This window comes from Anoplophora glabripennis, unplaced genomic scaffold (genome assembly GCF_000390285.2).
Source record: "Anoplophora glabripennis isolate ALB-LARVAE unplaced genomic scaffold, Agla_2.0 scaffold240, whole genome shotgun sequence".
Taxonomy (NCBI): domain Eukaryota; kingdom Metazoa; phylum Arthropoda; class Insecta; order Coleoptera; family Cerambycidae; genus Anoplophora; species Anoplophora glabripennis.
The window spans coordinates 174,253-192,685 of NW_019416340.1; the positions used below are offsets into that span (position 1 = coordinate 174,253).

The 18,433-nt window shown below is 30.9% G+C and overlaps 1 protein-coding gene across 6 annotated transcripts in view; it reads right to left on the reverse strand.

Annotated features, from left to right (window-relative positions):
• The window catches only part of LOC108908469 (ras-related protein Rab-3), a 40,589-nt gene extending 29,676 nt beyond the window's left edge, over positions 1–10,913 (reverse strand). For 2 of the 6 annotated variants that reach the window (XM_018712511.1, XM_018712510.2), the window contains exon 1: positions 10,793–10,913. Coding sequence is in view for 3 of the 6 variants with exons in the window: in XM_018712508.1 (XP_018568024.1) it covers positions 4,854–4,877 (24 nt within the window). In the remaining 3 variants the exon portion in view is untranslated. Of the gene's footprint in view, positions 1–4,853; positions 4,937–10,792 lie in introns of those variants that run through there. The other 4 variants (XM_018712508.1, XM_018712507.1, XM_018712512.1 and 1 more) reach the window with 4 other exon arrangements.
• Positions 10,914–18,433: the final 7,520 nt, after the last annotated feature.

Genomic DNA, 18,433 nt, shown 5'->3' on the forward strand with positions numbered 1-18,433 from the left:
GTATTTTTAATCATATAACACAATAGAGATCTTAATTATTATGTAATTCCACTTTACGACCAACATTCAGTAACATTGCAACAGAAATATCGCTGTAATTTAGTTAAAAAAGTTCTAGATTAGTTGCCACGCGGTTGGTTAAGACTTCTTGGCGTTTCGAGAGACATATTATTATATCAAAATTTAAAGTAAAACAATTAGATGAAATGTGCATACATACAGGATGTTTTAAAATGTTTTTTTAATTGTTGCAATGATTTTGATATTATTTAATATTTCTCTGTTATATTTGGCAGAAAGATATCTAATCTTTAAGAAACATTAAATTATGATAAAAATAGTTTCCCTCTATTACCAAATGCTCACAGCAGTGACCCAGATGTCCCCTCCCCCCTCTGAATTCTACATCACTGTTAAAGTTAGTAATTTTGGTATGATTTTTTAATTTTTAAACATTTCTTACAAAAATAATGTACTCCTATTTCACAACGATAAAATGAATAGTTTTGGGGATAATTGGGGATAATTGCGAGATAATTGGGGATAATTGTGCGATAATTGGGGCTATACGATATTCTGATATTATTATTTCATTTATTGTTCATAATCGTATTAGCTCATAAAATTGCATTAGTTGCACAAATTAAACTTCGTAGTTCACTTTTTGGAAATTATTTAATATGAAGACAGAAGCAATTATAGGTAAAAATTTAAAATAAACACAACTACAAAGCAATAGCGGGTATTCCAGCAGAAAGTGAGTCATTTTAACAATGAATGTCGAATATACGAAGTAAAATTTGAAATATGTTGCTTCACCAAAAATTTTCTTTTAATTCAAAAAACTTATTTTATATTTATGTGCGAATACACGGTATTCTATTTTTCTTATACGACTGTAGTGAAATGGAAAAATTGTTTCAGGCAACCAATGCAATTTTATGCCTAAGAATGCCAAAATGAGCAATGCCAAAATGAGCAATGCAAATATGAACAATTAGAATTTAGAGGGGATAGAAACTGCTCCTTTCTCCCTGATGTATGCCTCTGGTAATAAGGTAGAACCTATGTTTTCCCATAGTTTAATATTTCTTAAAGTACCTAAAGTTTCTGCCAAATATGATAAAGAAATATTAAATAGTATCAAAACAATCGGCAAAAATAAAGCTCAGTATTTTAGGTAAAATCTTCATGTTCTGGGTCAAGAATTATCAGTTAGCATATATCCTGTATATCGTTTAATAAAAAAACAACAATAGGTACGCCTACAGAAAGTGATACTAATCATTGTAATATGTTGTCATATATCTTATCTGCATGTTATAATCAAACAAACGTTTACACAATTACAGTATTGCATTTAATGTGTACCTTTTTAAGAGTAACAAGGATGACAGTATTATATAACATCTAGGTTGAAATAGATATTCACCAGAAAATAAACTTTTTCTTATTCATATACACGAAGGCAGGGATTTTCTCACGGCTTAAACGATACGAAAGTGACTTTTTTTCTCACTTACGAAGAAAATATTATCAGGAGATGAGAATGGAAATATCAAATTTATGATTTTCTTAATTAAAACATTACGATGATTAAAATATCATGATAATTTACTGCATTATTTTTACTATATTATGATAAAAGTATTAAGGTAATTCAAATAAATTCAACATTTTTTTTTCTAAAATAATTCCATCAATAATTGATGAAGTCAAACAGTGTGTTTTGGTACCAAAAATCTACGTATGATACTTAGGAATTTGTTTAATTGATTTGAATTAGATTAATGTCAGAGTAGATAAATGAGTGAAGTAATTATAAAATACATATTGCTGACAGTTTCACATTAATTAAATTGAACATATAATTGTATATGAACCAAAAACTCATATTTTATTTAGGATGATTTTTTTAATACCTGAACTTGACGCTGAGTGTATCGTCACTCATAAAGAAAAAAGCATTTTCGTCACTTGTTTCAAAGTACACTATTACCAATTACAACAAGACTTTCTGTTGTGTCTATTATTTTTAAGATAAAATTGTGAGTATTAAAATTTTCAACTCGCTTAATGCTTTTTAAGGCTTCTGTTAAAATAATTTAAACAGTTAATTAAAATTTTTAAAAAAGATTTTTAAAAATTGACAACAACAATGTAGTTGCGCAAGATAAAATCAAAACATTAATTTCTTATCTTCCTCTCTACATAGAACATATGTCCATGTACTGATATAACTAAACTACTAACAATATGTATGGCACTTCAGACAGAATATTAACATTTTTGAAGTTTGCATGTAATGTAATATAATGCCATTTATTTTGTAAGTTGCGTACAGTAAAGAAAAAACTGATATTGAACAAGAAATTGTGAATTGTAGTATGAAGCAAAAATATTTTTCAAAAAAGCCATATACACTTACGATGTGTTCATAGATAATTTGCGGTGCAAAAAATGAAGATACCTTTTAAACAGCAAATTTGTTTCAAAGTTGAATCGTATTATTTCAAAATTCTAACGATATTCCAAAATTATATAATATATAAATTATTGCAAAATTATAATCAATAACAACTGCGCCCACAATGACCACTCGGCCTACTAATCTAAATCTGATTGGTGTAAGTATTAACCCTGATACAATTTTATGTGTCCTAAATATAAGCGACAAATAAAAAAAATCTATAGTCAGCCAGCTTCAGAACTTAAATCCTTGCCATGATGCTATCACATTCTCCGCATTACACCCTCTTCTGGGATGACCCAAATAGTGCAGAATGGGGTCACTAAGTTAGGAACAAACAGCGAATGTGCTGGGGTTAGATACAAATGTGCCATTCTGGGGGTAGACAATTTTGTTAAGGATTGCGAGTTAAAAATGTCACCATAGTTTAATTTTAATTTAACACTTGTAGCAAATTAACAGTGGGATTCCTACCCATCGTAGAAGTGTTCACGTCATATCTTGTGAAAAAAAAGTAAAAATATTTTTTTATCCTTAGGTAAGGATTCAAAAGTTTCTATTAACATAAAACTGACAATATATAGTATCAGAGGCAAAAAGTGCTTTATAAATTTAATTGAAAATGTGCTAAAATTAACTCAAAGAACAACAATAGTCTAATGTCGGTTTTACAGTAACAAATTTAATGAATTTTCTTGCAATGTTAAAGAAAAATCTAAGGTTCTTGCTTATTTTTACCGAAGGAATGTTCTCCAAATATGTGTATGTACTTTCACATGGAACATTCAGCGATAACTTGTATAATATATAGGATGCCTCTAAAATATTTATACAATGATATGAACACAGCGATCAAACGAATAAGAAAATTGTCTATATTAATCTTGCATTCATCTTGATAATGGGCTACATTCATAGCGTGTGGATTTTCATCAGCATAAACGTGTTTGTTGTGGAAATTTGTCGCACCACTTCTAGTAAATGAAAGACTTATCTACGTTCATATTTTGTCTCTGTGTAAATAATTTTTCTTATTTTGTGGAAACTGGACAAATCGTTATGAGTAAGAATACTTTAGTGCCAATAAATATATGGGTTTTTATTTTTAATGTTAACTTGTAGCGACTAGTGATAAAAATTGATACAATTTTTGACATTCGGTATCGTCTTAAGCATCAACAGTAAGTTTAATTAAGTGAGGTTATTCTATTTTAGTACCAGTAGTTTATAATAAAGTACATTGGTACAAATCTTTAATGTCATAATACAGAAAATAATTGAAAATATTGCAGATCAATAGCTGCAATCCAAATCAGAGACAAAATCCTGATAACAGTTTTTAATATCTACTGTTCTATTGCTTTAAATTTCTAGGGTACAGTTTTCTAAAAATGATAATTTACTTATAAGAGAAAGAGAATTAAATTAACACAATTTTAAGTATAAAAACGTGCTGTACAAAATATAATCATGATTTTTCTCTTCCACACATAGAACAGAACCGTCAGAAATGATGGATTAACTAGAGTTTAGAATAAAAAAATGTCGAGGTAACCGAAATTTATAATGAAATATCGCTTTTGCTCAAAAATGTTTTCAAAATATGAACTTAAATAGTACAAGGAAAAAATATTTGGTGTTATGGGTATCATATACAAATGACACGCCTACAAAGGTGACGACAGGAAGTGTGCATACATTGTCACATTGCACCATGAGCACCTGATAAATATTGCAGCTCTAACATATTATTAAAGAAGATGGTAAAATATTATACTGAAGCTTGATATCGCGATGAAATTAGTGAAAAGATATAATTCTATTCAATGGTAGTATAAGGAGGGTTCATAAAGGATAATATAGTTCTTACATTGAATACTTCTTACCATGATCATGGTTTATTTTGTAACCTTAGATTAGTCGATCGCTTAGTTAACTATTTTTCATAAAACTGTTCCCAGACGTCAATTCATGACAACATATTTTTTTAGTGATTTTAGAAAAAATACTTCGAAATACTAAATCGAAATTATCGGAATTTTAACGTAATACTGAACATTACTTTTTTTTTAAACTAAACTATGTGAATTTAGTACTTTAGTACACATGACATATTCTAAACTTTACCAAAATATACACAATGTATAACTTATCTCTCCGTAAGCCGTTTATTGTGAAGATATTGCTTCGTTATAAAACCAGTATACCAAACTTCATGATTAATTTCAAGCTGTTAGAATGTTTCAGATTTAGAAGAGCTTGCAGGTGATTATTTAGACAAATAAACTAGATTTTGCCTCATCAGGAAACTGTTGCCACTGATTTCTTATACTTTTGCTTTTTATTAAATTAACTAAGTACAATTATTTATAAATATAGTTACCCGACTTCGACATACTACGTGCATTAATGTAAATGTAAACGACACTGGCACGACCTAAAACTGACTGATAACCGAGTAGCAAGCGACCGCAGTACTGTAAATTATTTCGATAATTTCTTTTATCGTCATTTTTGTTTCCTTTACAAGGTGGTGACACATACATTTCTTACATTTTTCTACTCACCAACAGAACGAAACGCTAGAGTATTCAACTTTACAGTTATGAAAAAATACATGCTGTTCAGTAAATAACAGTATATTTTGGTACACTGATAAGATTAAAACTGATATGCAATAAGATCATTTAAATAGTAATGAAATTAACATGTCAAATAGAATACAATACATCCACAACAATAATATACATTTAGTAGCTTGTACTGGTCTACTGGTAAATAACATTAAAATATCAACTTCCATATCTACCGTTTTAATGTTGTGAACAAATCATGTTAATTTATCTTCCTTAATGACATTCACAAAAGTGCCTGGTTCCGCCAGGAACATTACCTTTCTCTTCAAAATTAGGATTGTTCATGCAATTGGAAGAAACCCTGCTTGAATGATCCTATACTTCATGTAGTTCTAACTTTTAGGTACGAGGTCTGATCAGAAAATAACAGAATTCAGTGATATGCGGTTGGCAGCATTGCGTTGCGCATAACTTCCTCTAAAACCACATGTTCTTGGATTGCTGATATCTCATTTAGTTTTCGTGACATTGCTATTTTTGAACGTGTTTAAGTGTCAGTGACGATTTTTGAAATGTGCGATGTTGTGGAACAACGATGCAACGTAAAATTTTGCGTGAAACTGGGGAAAACTTTCACGAAAACGTTTTAACTTTTGAAACAAGCTTACGAAGATGATGCTCTGGATCGTAAGCAATGTTAGGGTCGTATGACATTATGCTAAAATTATAACTAATTTCAGTAATTAACTAAGAACTTTAATCTTGCATAGTATCATACACAAATTCCAACAAAAATTGTTGCCGTTTCTGTATGCAAGATTAAAAGTTACTTGATTACTATTTAGTAAGTTAATTACTGAAATTAGTTCTAATTTTAGCATATAGAAAATAATAATTTATTGATGTAAGAACATAAGACAACTGTCACAAGTCACATAAGAAATATGACATCAAAAGTATTAGTGATTAAAAATATGTTAAACCTAATAGGTATGTGAATAAATCATTAAAAAATACTAAAGATAAATACTGTAGATACGAAAAGAGGCATTATTACAAAATACATAAAGAAATATATCCCACATCACACACATTACATGGTATTCCTAGGGGACTAACAAGAGCACCAAAATCATCATTAAAATAATCATCAAATGAGTAAAAAGCTTTCATTTTAAGAAAATTCCTTATTCTCATTTTATAGTGAGCATTACACAAAGACCTAATTGTTTCAGGCAGCATTTTAAAAAAGCACACGCAATAGTAATTAGAACCGACTCTAGTTCTACTTAGTCTAAGAGGAGCAGGGACTTGTTTCTAGTAGGATAATGGGTTGATACAATGTTGACGAAACATAGGGATATTTTCCTTAATCTACAAGAAACATTCCAAGATACAGACACTTGGTAGTGTAAATATGCCGTATTTCTTAAATTGTTGCTTACAGTCTGCTCTATTGAGTAACCCAGCAATAATACGAATACATTTGCGTTGTAATTTAAAAATTTGGCAATCAATATTCACTCCGAGAAATTTCACTTGCGAGGCGCAATTGGTGAACTCATTATGCACATAATCCAAAGTAAACAAAATAGACTGAGTTTTGTCTTGATTGGTACATCTTATTTGCCAAAAATCACTGCCTAACGTTATCCTGTGTTGTTAGAACATTCTAAGAAGGGCACTGGCCTGACCTGCACTGTTTAGGATCGTAGTATCATCCGCAAAGAGAATAAACTTGCTATCACTATTTGGTAGATCGTTTAAGTAAATGAGAAACAGTACAGGCCCAAGGACTGATTCTTGTTCTGAGACTCCGTGATTCATAGTTAAGCATGAAGATTTACTTTCATTAAAAGTGACAAATGGAGATCTGTCACTCAGATATGATTTAATAAGGGAGATACTATTTGGATCAAAGTTTTTGTATTAAAATGTTGTGGGTCACACAGTCAAAAGCCTTAGTAAGGTCATATATAGTATCATTAGTAATGTTTCTATTCTCAAAGCCACTCAGAACTGAGTGCATTCAGTTTTTTATTGCTAGTGACGAGGACCTTTTATTTCGAAAGCCAAATTGACAGGAGTGAAATAATTTTGATTCAAAGATTTTGTTAATTTGATACTTCAGGATCTTTTCGAAAATCTTGGATATAATTGGAGGTAAGGAGATGGGTCTATAGTTAGATGGATCCCTTCTTATGAATAGGAATAACTTTTGCAAGTTTAAGAATACCAGGGAACACATTATTCCTGATACATTCGTTAGCTCTATAGGTAAGGGGACTAACAATTAAATGTTTAATAGTTTTTATATGCTTGTATTGATATTATTATGCATCCTTACTTGACGTAAATTATGAAAATGAAATGAAATGAATGAAATTATTACCATACGACCCTTACGAATGGTTTTCAACACTTAAAAGCGATCGTCAGTCAATTGAAAATGATCCTCGACCAGGAAGGCCTTCGACTTCAACTGATGACTCCCACGTTCAGAAAGTCAAAGACCTAGTACGGTCAGATTGTCAAAGAAATTGCATAAGAGGTTAGCATCTCAATGCCATGCCATAAAATTTTGAGTGAAAAATTGAACCTGCATCGAGTTGTAGCAAAATTTGTTCCTCGTTTGATGACCGAACAGCAGAAAGAATATCGTGGTCGGCAATTCCTTGAACAATTCAGTGACGATGAAACATTCATTCAAGGGATCATAACGAGAGACGAAAGCTGGGTTTACGGCTACGCCACTAAGACAAAAGTTCAATCATAATGGATTGGCAAAGAATCTCCATGCCCAAGAAAGCATGGCAGCCTCGATCATCAAATTGATGCTCACTGTTTTTTTACGACTTTAATGGAATTGTACATTTTGAATTCCTGCCTCAAGGTGAAACAGTGAACTATCAAGGCGTTTTACAAGGGTTACGTCAAAAAGAGACCAGAGTTCTGGCGAAACAGCGTATGGTTCTTGCACCATGACATTGTCCCCGCACACACCGTAGTTTTGTCAATTCGTCAGTTTTGTGCCAAAAATCAGATTATTTTCGTCCTTCACCCTCCTTACTCGCAAGACATGGCTCCCTGCGATTTTTTTTATTTTCAAAATTAAAATCAGTGTTGAAAGGACGGCGTTTTCAGACTATTGATGACATCAAAGCAAATTCATCGACTTTAAATGCCATTTCAAATGAAGCTATCTAAAACTGCGAAGAATAGAGCAGGGAAGTACTTTGAAAGAGACAAGGACCAATAATGTATAAAATTAATAATAAAGTTAAAAAAATAAGATTCCGTATAAAGTTGCTATCTGTATGAGGCATATTAAATAATTACAAAACGTATTCGTATCCTATACTTATTCAAACATTCCATGTGTCATTAATGTGGTTTTAATCGTGGCAACTTTGAACATTAAGCAAGCACTATAATGTGCAAAAGCGTTCCAAAGTTATAAAACCTTCAATTTGTGAAATTAGTCAGTGTAACTTTACCAAATTAGCTTGATGTCGATGAAAACAGTACTAATGGAAGTTAGGCAAAACTTCGGGTGAGCCACATATGTTGCAAATCTAATAAAACCCGTACAGTAACATGGATCTTTTATCCAGAAGCTGTTTCGAAGATAACCCAAATGATTCTGGAAGAATTGCAACTACACAGATTTTTCTTCATAAAATACATTTCAGTATCTTGTATTCCAACGCTGACAGAGTAGCTCTATGGTAAGCTTTTCTTTTTATGTAATGTATGGAAAATTATCTAGGTTGTCACATTCTACCTATTTCGTCCTTGACAAATTTGGTTGCGCAGGTAAAAACAGAAATAACTTTTGAATGTCACTTCTGGGGAAATTAATACTGTTTTTTTACAAGTAAGAAAATACCCCATTGAATAGAGAAAAAGCTTGAACTGTGCCAGAAATAGCTAACTTCAAGATAATTCTTCAACCAAGAATCATTTTCTGCTGATTCTTGCCTAGTAATAGCTATTCCAATTCTGATATAGTAGTCCTACCTTTTATATGTCTTTTCTTTTCATTTTATACCTTTATCTCGATTTTATTTAAATGTTTCTTCAAAGTGTCAACATCCTTTTCTTGAATGGTAACAGTTCTTCAATGTCCAGTTTACTTATATTGATTGATAAAATATCAGTATGACTTATGATAATTATTGACCTACTTTCAACAGACGACAAAGAGGAGGCTTCGGAGACATTGCCAGTAATATTTCTCTTTTAGGAATAACGAGCAGCATTGCGTGCTGGATTCGAAAAAAATACGACCTTCCATTTGTAAGAAGCCATTTGATGGGTCTCGAAATTTTACCAGAAGTCGAAAACTAATTTATGTTTCGGGCACATAGTAAAACGGTTTTCTAATTTGATTAACTTTCCTCCAAATTGATAATCTAGATATGCATATGTAGCAAATACTGGATCTGTTAAGCCTTATATTTGTATATGTAGTGGCCGAAGTCCCGATAACGAAGAGGGTTACATCATTCTAACTAGGAAATAATTCTTATGATCGAGTAGTGTTCAAGCTAAAGAAGAAATTAAAAAAATACTTGCTTATATGTATAACATGAATCATAAGAGAAATTTATTGGAAATTAATAGAAAATAACAGTCCTAGAAGGCTTCATATTTGACATAGTAAATAATTTGCAAAACCATGGGCACAGGAAACGTTCTGCAACGATTTATTGAGAAAAATATGGAATTTTCTTTTGTTTTGTAGGAAAATTCGAATATTTTGACCCCTTTGAGATCTTGCTAACAGCTTATTTTGAACATATGACATAAGTAATAACTACAAAAAAGTCGTGTAATTAGAATTCTTCTATTTAATGAAGAAGAAGACTTAACGAATAATATCTAGTTTAACATTTTAAACCAAATTTAATTACATCAAATGTTCAAAGTGTCCGCCATTAACATTAACAGAGACTCTCTTCTCATAGACTGACATTCATAAAGACTGGCAATATGACGAATAGCCTGACATGATTCTATTATAGAATTTTTTAGATCCTGCAAGTTTTTAAATATCTCCAAAGAAAATAACCTATGGGAGCCAGTATGCGATGGGCCTGTTCAGATATCCCTAAGGTACTATACTATTTATACAAATATATTAAAAAAAAAACGATCCGTTAGTTTAAATTTAAACAATTTCATTCAAATCAAACGGCATATGCTTTAGAATACGTCTTTTAAGACTTTCAAGAAAGAAAATCGTTTATATGCGCAACATCTGGGGACTGGTGAAATATTGAAAATGATGTAAATATTGAAACGTTTCAGTAAAATATTAAAAATAGTAATTCTGTGTCTCTAATTTAATAAATGTTTTATCACAATAGAAATAAATCTACGTGTTCTGTATTTGCTATAATATAGTAGTAATAATAATAATAATACAATTTATTAAATCGGAGAACATTATGAACATACCACACCCAGTAATAAAAATTTACAACAATCATTTTGTAAAGCAGACTCATTACGCACATAATTTAATATTAGAAACCATAAAAACAAGAAATAAATTAATTTATATGAACAAAATAAAAGTGCCCAACAAAATAAATTATTAATAGTACAAGGATTGGAAAGACAAGTCGTGAAAGGCAAGAGAAAAGAAGGTCTTGGAAAACAACCTACAATCTGAAATTTTCCGACATATCAAGGCAGGAGCAAACAGAAAGTGAGTAAAAAAATCATTCAAACTACTTACTATTGGAAAATTAATTAATTTTTAATTTGTGTTCAGAATTTCTTCACCACGTTCACTTATAACTTTCAAGTTTCAGTTCACTACATGCGAAAACACTAATTCTGTACAAAAACAAATACTTGTTTGTTGTAGTAATAGGGTAGGCTGTGGTGTCGAGCTTTCTACTGCTTCAGCCGGGAATCGATCAGCTGGAGTACAGTCCCTGCTGAAAGCGTTCAGAGTCCTGAAAATCTCCAAATCGATAGTTATATTCATATCAGTGGATGGCTGGTGATGTTGCGTTTGGCGGGAAAATGCCTTGGAAAAAAATGTGGCAGTAGGGCGAAACGTTTTACATTAATGCCCTAGCGTAATATAGCACAATTAGATAAAATAAATTGTCGATACTGAAAGCTGTCTGCTTTAAAGAAGAAGGCAAGTACAACATGTATGTTATAAGCGACAAGGTCAACGCTTAGCGTGTTTTCGTAATCGGGTTAAATATTTTTATTTAAATAGCATTTCATATCTAGTAATAGTTTGTGTGAACTTGTACTTTCGAATAAAATTGGTCGTTCTAAAAATACATGGCAGAACTATATCAAAACAACATGAAAAATGTCCCAGGAAAAATATTCCATTTCTTTTAAAGAGTTTAGTATATCAAAGTGTCTCAAAGTATGGATAGAACATACTTCTATATCATCGATCAATGATGGAGTTTTTGCATCCGGTTATTGATGTAAATGGCACATCTAAATTTTTATTTTCCAGTTCATAGAAAAGTGTAAAGTGACTGATAACACAGACCCACAAAACATAAATTTTGTGTATTTTTTTTACTGAATCCGAATCAGTAACCCAAAGACCGATTTACCAGGTGATTTTTTAGGAAAACGATAAAACATCCCCAAAATAGGGTGAAATAGTGAGGATAAGGTAAAGCCTTATAATGAAATGCACCAATTTGTAATTACTTTGAGAAAACATCTTAAAATAATATCTTGAGCTTTAGAAAGAAAGACGTAGGTTGACAGACAACATACCTAAAAATATAATATAACTTATCCCTCAAAGGGATGGAAACAACCTACAAACTTACCTCCTAAGTCACACATTTTTCTATTAAATATTTTTGCCTGAATTTTGTTACCGAAGGTATTTGGGGTCGCTGATTACGAATCCGATTCCTAAATAAAAGACGGCGAATCCAATAGATTATCTAATTGGCTGTGTAATTAAAGCTCTTTATGATGATATTGAGTTCTATACATGTTTTTAAAAGACATGACAATCTTTTTTATATCATATAAAGTTTGTCATATTTGGACAGAACTTTGAGATGGGAACGTAATGAACGAAGATGTGATGGATTTATCTCTAACAATAAGGAAGACACCACCCTGAGAACATGTGTTTTAGAAAGATTTTGTAACAAAGCAACTGATGAAGTCAATGTCTATAAGATTACATTTGTGCCGTGAATATCTATATCTTCCTATCAGGCTTTACATGTTTATTATTCTGCAAAAAGTGTTCTATTCAGATATGTCAATATGACAGCGTGTGCAAAATTCAAAACTTAAAAATAAGATAGTTAAGAGGGGATTTAATAATTCTAATGTTAAACTGTAATGTTAAACTATAGCAATAATTGTGATAAATACTGACATCCTTTCATCACAAGAAATATTGAAACGAATACCTTTGGACAAGAAGACCGTAGTAATTTAATGCAGCCCCAAAGGTTCTGCATTGATGAGTTGACGTGAGATTGCTTCTCATGGCATGAAAATGTTTCTGCATTTAGTAAATAACTTGCTATATTTAACATTCTGTTATAATGACAATTTTTAAAGGATTTAAAGTTGATACTTTTTTCCTACCTTCATTCCAACATTCGTATAGTTAATATAAATTATACACATAATAATATTTTTAGTTACACTTGAAAACAACACATATTTTTAACATAATTAAAAAGTTTAAAAGAGAAAATATTGTCAAAATATTAACACAGGTTCAAATTATAAGCTTAATTTTTTGCCTTTCCATTTTTGTTGTAATTCATTAAACAATTCAATAAATGTATGTTCCATTGAAACATTAAGCAACTGCAATTTCAGCATAAGCTAATATACATTTTAAGGTGCGGAGATGTCTATGTATTGTTCGCATTTAAAGTTATTGATATCTAAATTATAATCTAATTTCTATGAATACTTGTTCCGTTTATCAAAACATTGTTAAAGAATATAAGCATTACTTACCATTTTAAATATACTTTCACAAAATGTCACCTAAACCACACAAAATTTAATCTTCCTTATATTTTCTAGTTATTTGTATTTATATCTGTATCTTATTTTTATTTTAGTTACGAACTATGTATAATGTATCTACAATTGTTGTAGTAGATGTAACTTTATAAATGATGGGAAATAATACTTACAATTCGTTTGAGCGTTTTCATCTTAGTCACTTTTCACAACGGGCAGACAACTATTGATTTAAAAATTAAATGAAGTCGGGTAATAATACTGAAATAATACTAAAGCGGGTAATTAGTAATTCATCCTTCAGTGGCGTAGAAACAACGAAATTTGTAGCTAATTTAATTAACGATATTGTAAAAGGAGTTCTGGGACATTTGATGTTCTTGTTATAATTGAATATTTCTTAAATTGGGTATATTACTTTTATAACTTGTACCTACGTTTATGTACTATGTTCGGTGAATTAAATTATTACTACGCGTAATTTTAATACATTAAGTTTTCTCTTTCAATTGAAGGGATAAAAACAGAAAGTATGTACATATCTTTGATTCAACGATCTTCCTTAGGTATGTATTTATAAACCATGGTTCTTTATGGTACTTTAAATTCAAAACGTAATTTTCACACTTATAAGTATCATAAATTAGGAATACCTATACAAAATGAGAAAAATGAGGTGATTCCCTATGGGCAATAAGGTGGATCTTTTATATAAAAATTCGCATTTGTACATCCTTTGTGTAGATACAATCGCCTAAAGAGAATGCCAAAAAGTAGTTTTTAATTATTTTGTGAGATGCCAAATAAGTGACAGAAATGAAATTAAAGAGACATTTTCTGCTATTGAGAAGGCACTATTTGTTGATTTTCCCCTACAGTTGTAAGGGGTAGAAAAAGGCACTTGTTTCATACGTAACTTTTTTCTTACCTTACAATTTACTTCAGAGAGTCTGATTCATTTTAAACAAAAAAGGTCGCTTGCAATTTTTTCGTAAAATTAACAATTTCTGAGCAAAAACATTTTTTTAAATCATTTACATGGCAGTATTAGCATAGGGTAGAAATTTTATGGAACTGTAATTTATCTAGTAGGCGTCTATCATGTTGACATTTTATAATGTCAACTTAATAATAACTCGATAAAATTTCTATCCTATGCCATGTCATGTCATGTAATTGATTTTAAATAGTAAATTGTTTGCTCAGAAATCATATACTTTACGAAAAATTACAGATGACCTTTTTTGTTTAGAATAAAGGCAATCTGAAATGAATTTTTAAATGTTAAGGTAGTAATAAGAAAAAAGTTAGTTACGTATGAAAGAAGTTCTAGGGGTGGCTTTTTTGGTATTTCAGAAAAAATTAAAAACTACTTTCTTTGGCACCCTCTTTAAGCTTCACAGGGAATGTTCAAATATTATTTTTGTATATGAAAGACCCACCTTATTTTTCCAGAGAGTGTCACCCCTTGAATTTTTTTCGTACTTAGGTATTTCTTTACACCATGTATATCAATTATGTTTTGTTAGGTTGCCTTTATTTCACTTGTTAGGTAATACATATAATTTGTTACATAGCCAAATTAATTTGGCTTGGTTCTAACAAAATTAAAACACTTGTTGAACGTTCATGCATGTTGGGCATAAATGCAACAAAACCTGAATTCCTCGATTAAGTATTCAAAATTGATCTTTTCACATGGATACTTTGCCTGTGTATCGCAATATTCGATTTATAAAGGCATGGCTTATAAATTTTATTGTTTAAAAAATGTCTGTTTTTATATTTTAAAAGTACTAAAATAATGCCTAGAAACATGCCTTTCTATGTATTACTTCAAACATAAAATATTTATATAACTATAATTATCTTCATATTAAGGACTTTATTCATTATTCCTTTTTTTTAAGTATCATGTAATGTCACATTACTGATGTTTAATTATTTTCTTATTTCTGTAGTCAAAAATATTAACATAATAATTTTCAATATCTCTGTTAATTTCTCGTGCATAACAAATATTCAATAATATATTTTGAATAAATTTATCAAAAAAGAAAATTTCTACTAAACATAGGCAAAAATATTATATGTTTTGTATAAAAACGAAAATATGTAAAATTTATTTGTTCTTTGCACATGTATTTATTTAAAATAATATAAAATTAATAAACTCGGAGTAATAATATCTTCATCAATAATTAAAATTATAATTGTGCATAGTTTCGTTTCGAATTATTTTTAAATTATTCAGTCGTCCGATACCGGATCAAAAATCATTATAAAAAATTACATGTTTGCAAGGGTTGTCCTCAGGGTCAATTTTAATAAGACCTTCATTGCTGGATTTATTTATAAACCTAAGTGCGTGGAAATTTCTTGGAATTTGATTGGAATACTTTTTCAAGGGACTGTATCAAATCGCGCATGATGTAAGGAGGCGTCGATATGAAGCGTCGCGACGGTTCGGAACTAGTAGAGCCCTCTCTTGATCACTCTACAAACGAAACTTATATCAAACAATGTATATAAAGATTCCTTTGTCGTTCTGATCGAGTTGCTTTACTAACAGGATACAGAGGGTGGTGTAAAACTGAATGAAAATAGAGGTGTATAGAGTTATAGGCATAGAAATTCTAAGAATTAATTAGCAATAAAAACTGTTTTAAGTTATCGACTTTCTGCCACGAAGCTTGTACTTTCACAAGTGTCAGTATAATAAATTTTCCATACTTTTGAACCGATAAACATATTGCTTTATTGAAAAAAATACTTAAAAGATATGCAAATAATGTTTTTAAGACTTTCATGCTAATATTTAAATTACCATGTTCTTCGAGGTGTTACGCCCTAGCCTATACAGGGTGTCTCAGCTTTAATCTATGAGATTTCGGGAGAAGATACTACAACGAAATCTAATGGTTATTTGTCATATAAACTTATTTAGAAATCTCAACAGTTTTCGAGGTACAAGGTTTATAGTTAAAAAAAATCATTTACTGTAATATATCTTCTGAAACAATAGAGGAATTTGAACTAAATTTAGTGTACGTTATATTGAGTCATGTTTCCATAAAATACTGTAATATCAAGACTTCTGTGCAATCAGTGGCGGAGATATGGAAAATTCATTCAACTACCTTATAGAAAAAATTAGTACGGTCCTGTGCAAAATAACAATTGATTACATTTTCTGAAAACGCATATCAATGAAAACAAAAAATGTCTTTTACATTTTGTCGATATCTGTCTCTGTTTTACTGCAAATTGGATTTCTCATTTTCCTTTCAATTAACCAGATAGTGTGCGCTAATGGATTTTCCTAGATAAATTCTTGTTAGAAATATTTCGGCTAGTTTCAACTAATTTTGACCTGTCCTTGCTTTTCTCGGGCTAAGCTCTGTGGAACGGACTTGCTTTCACAACCCCTAGGCCCTCCCTGCTGTTGATTTCGATTCTGGTAGTTGACTCTAAGAACTCGGTCGCGGCAAAACATTTGCGAAGTCACCACTGAAAACGCCGGTAGTGAAGAACAACGAAGCTTTGGAAGTCTGGTCGCATCTAACCACTGCAGAATATCTACCAGGACCACCATTGTCTGAAGAGCTGTTCCGTCTGTAACGGTTATAGATCCAACAACAAAAACAGAAATCAACATCAGGGCGTAGGGTTCCTGATATCGGATCCATCCCTATAAAACCTAGCACAAGAACAAAAAGGAAAGATCAAAAATTCATACCTAGTATTATTATTATTACTATTATTTAAGGCAGGTTACTTCGTATTATTGTGATTAAAAGCAACAAGGTATAATTTTGTGGTTGCAAAGTTTTCTATATGATTGTATATAAGTGTAAAAATGCAATGCAAAACATACCGGATTGATTTTTCTTTGAAAATGTTCCCATGAAGTACTTACTTACTTACATATTTTGTAATTCTATGTAAAAATAGTTTGATGGTATTTGTTATGTCAATGACTTTTCTCCAAAGTGTGGAGACAAAGATATTCGTAAAATAAATAAAGGGTGCTCATAGGCTTATACGCAATTTGGAGAACTTTGTTAAAAAGACTATATCTCGGAAAATATAATTTTCTCAGCTTAGTGCCTATGAAAACTTTTTATCTACGCTTCGAGAATTATTCAAATCCAACGTTTCAAAACTATCGGCTGAAAGCCATTTTCCATAAGGAACTTGCGGGGTCCTTTGATGGTCAGTGTCTTGAAAGAGTAAACCGTATAAAATATTTATTAGGTATCTATAAAAAACCTATTAGTGAACATATTCAATATTGCATCACAAAAAATGTATTATTAAGCCATGTTTTTAACATCGTCCATGTGTATTGTTTGTACGTTAGAATTTAGACTGCAAATCCTTTCAGGGAGACTGTATCAATTAGTGATCTTAAACACTCTGGCCGTTCTTCAACGTTCAAAATAAAACATCGAAGTAGTTCGTGAGAGTGCTGCTGAGAGTCCAGGAACATCAATTCGGTACCGTAGTAAAAAATTGGACATTCGAGAAGCCCTCTACACTGTATTCTCACAAAGGATTTGTATCTTCATGCTTACAATATTCAATTGGCTCAAAAACTGAAGCCTACTGACCACGCAGAGTGTAAAGAGTTCGTTGAATGGATTATGGGATTTTCGATCAAACTCATCTTCAGCAATGAAGCTTATTTTGATCTTGATGACTTCGTTAATTTACAAAATTGTCGCGAGTGATTGTTGAGAAGCGAATGCATCACCAACGTGTCACTATTTTTCGAAAATGCAGCTGGTCATGCAATAACAATTAATGGTGCTCGCTATCGCAACATGATAATCCAGTTTTATTGTATCTAAATTGCAAAATATGGATGTAGACGACATGTGGTTTCTACACAGATCTTGTTATTTAACGCGGTTGGACTTTTTTCTTTGGGGTTTTTTGAAGTCTAAGGCATATGCCAACAAGCCCACATCAACCACGCCTTGAAGGAAGATATTGAATGCTGTATCAGTGAAATTTAGCCGCATTTATACAAAACTATCATGTAAAATTTCGACAAAAGTGCGTATGTGCCAGCAAAGCCGTGGAGTCCACTTATATTTTATGTATCAATGAAAAAATTACAATTTTTAATTAAAAAACCTGTGTTTTCTATTAAAATTACCTCTTAATTACCCGTTAATTTTGGAACACCCTTTATATGGAGACTATGATAATTTTAGCTTAACAAGTTTGTTGATTGAACGTATTTTGCAGTACATTATTTTTCTAACTAACTAATCGTCTTTGATTGCGCTTGCGTTTTGCATAATTTAATAGGTTTGAATTTTAAATACTGTAGTTTTCAATTTTATCTAATGTTATTCCCAAAGTAGTACGTAGG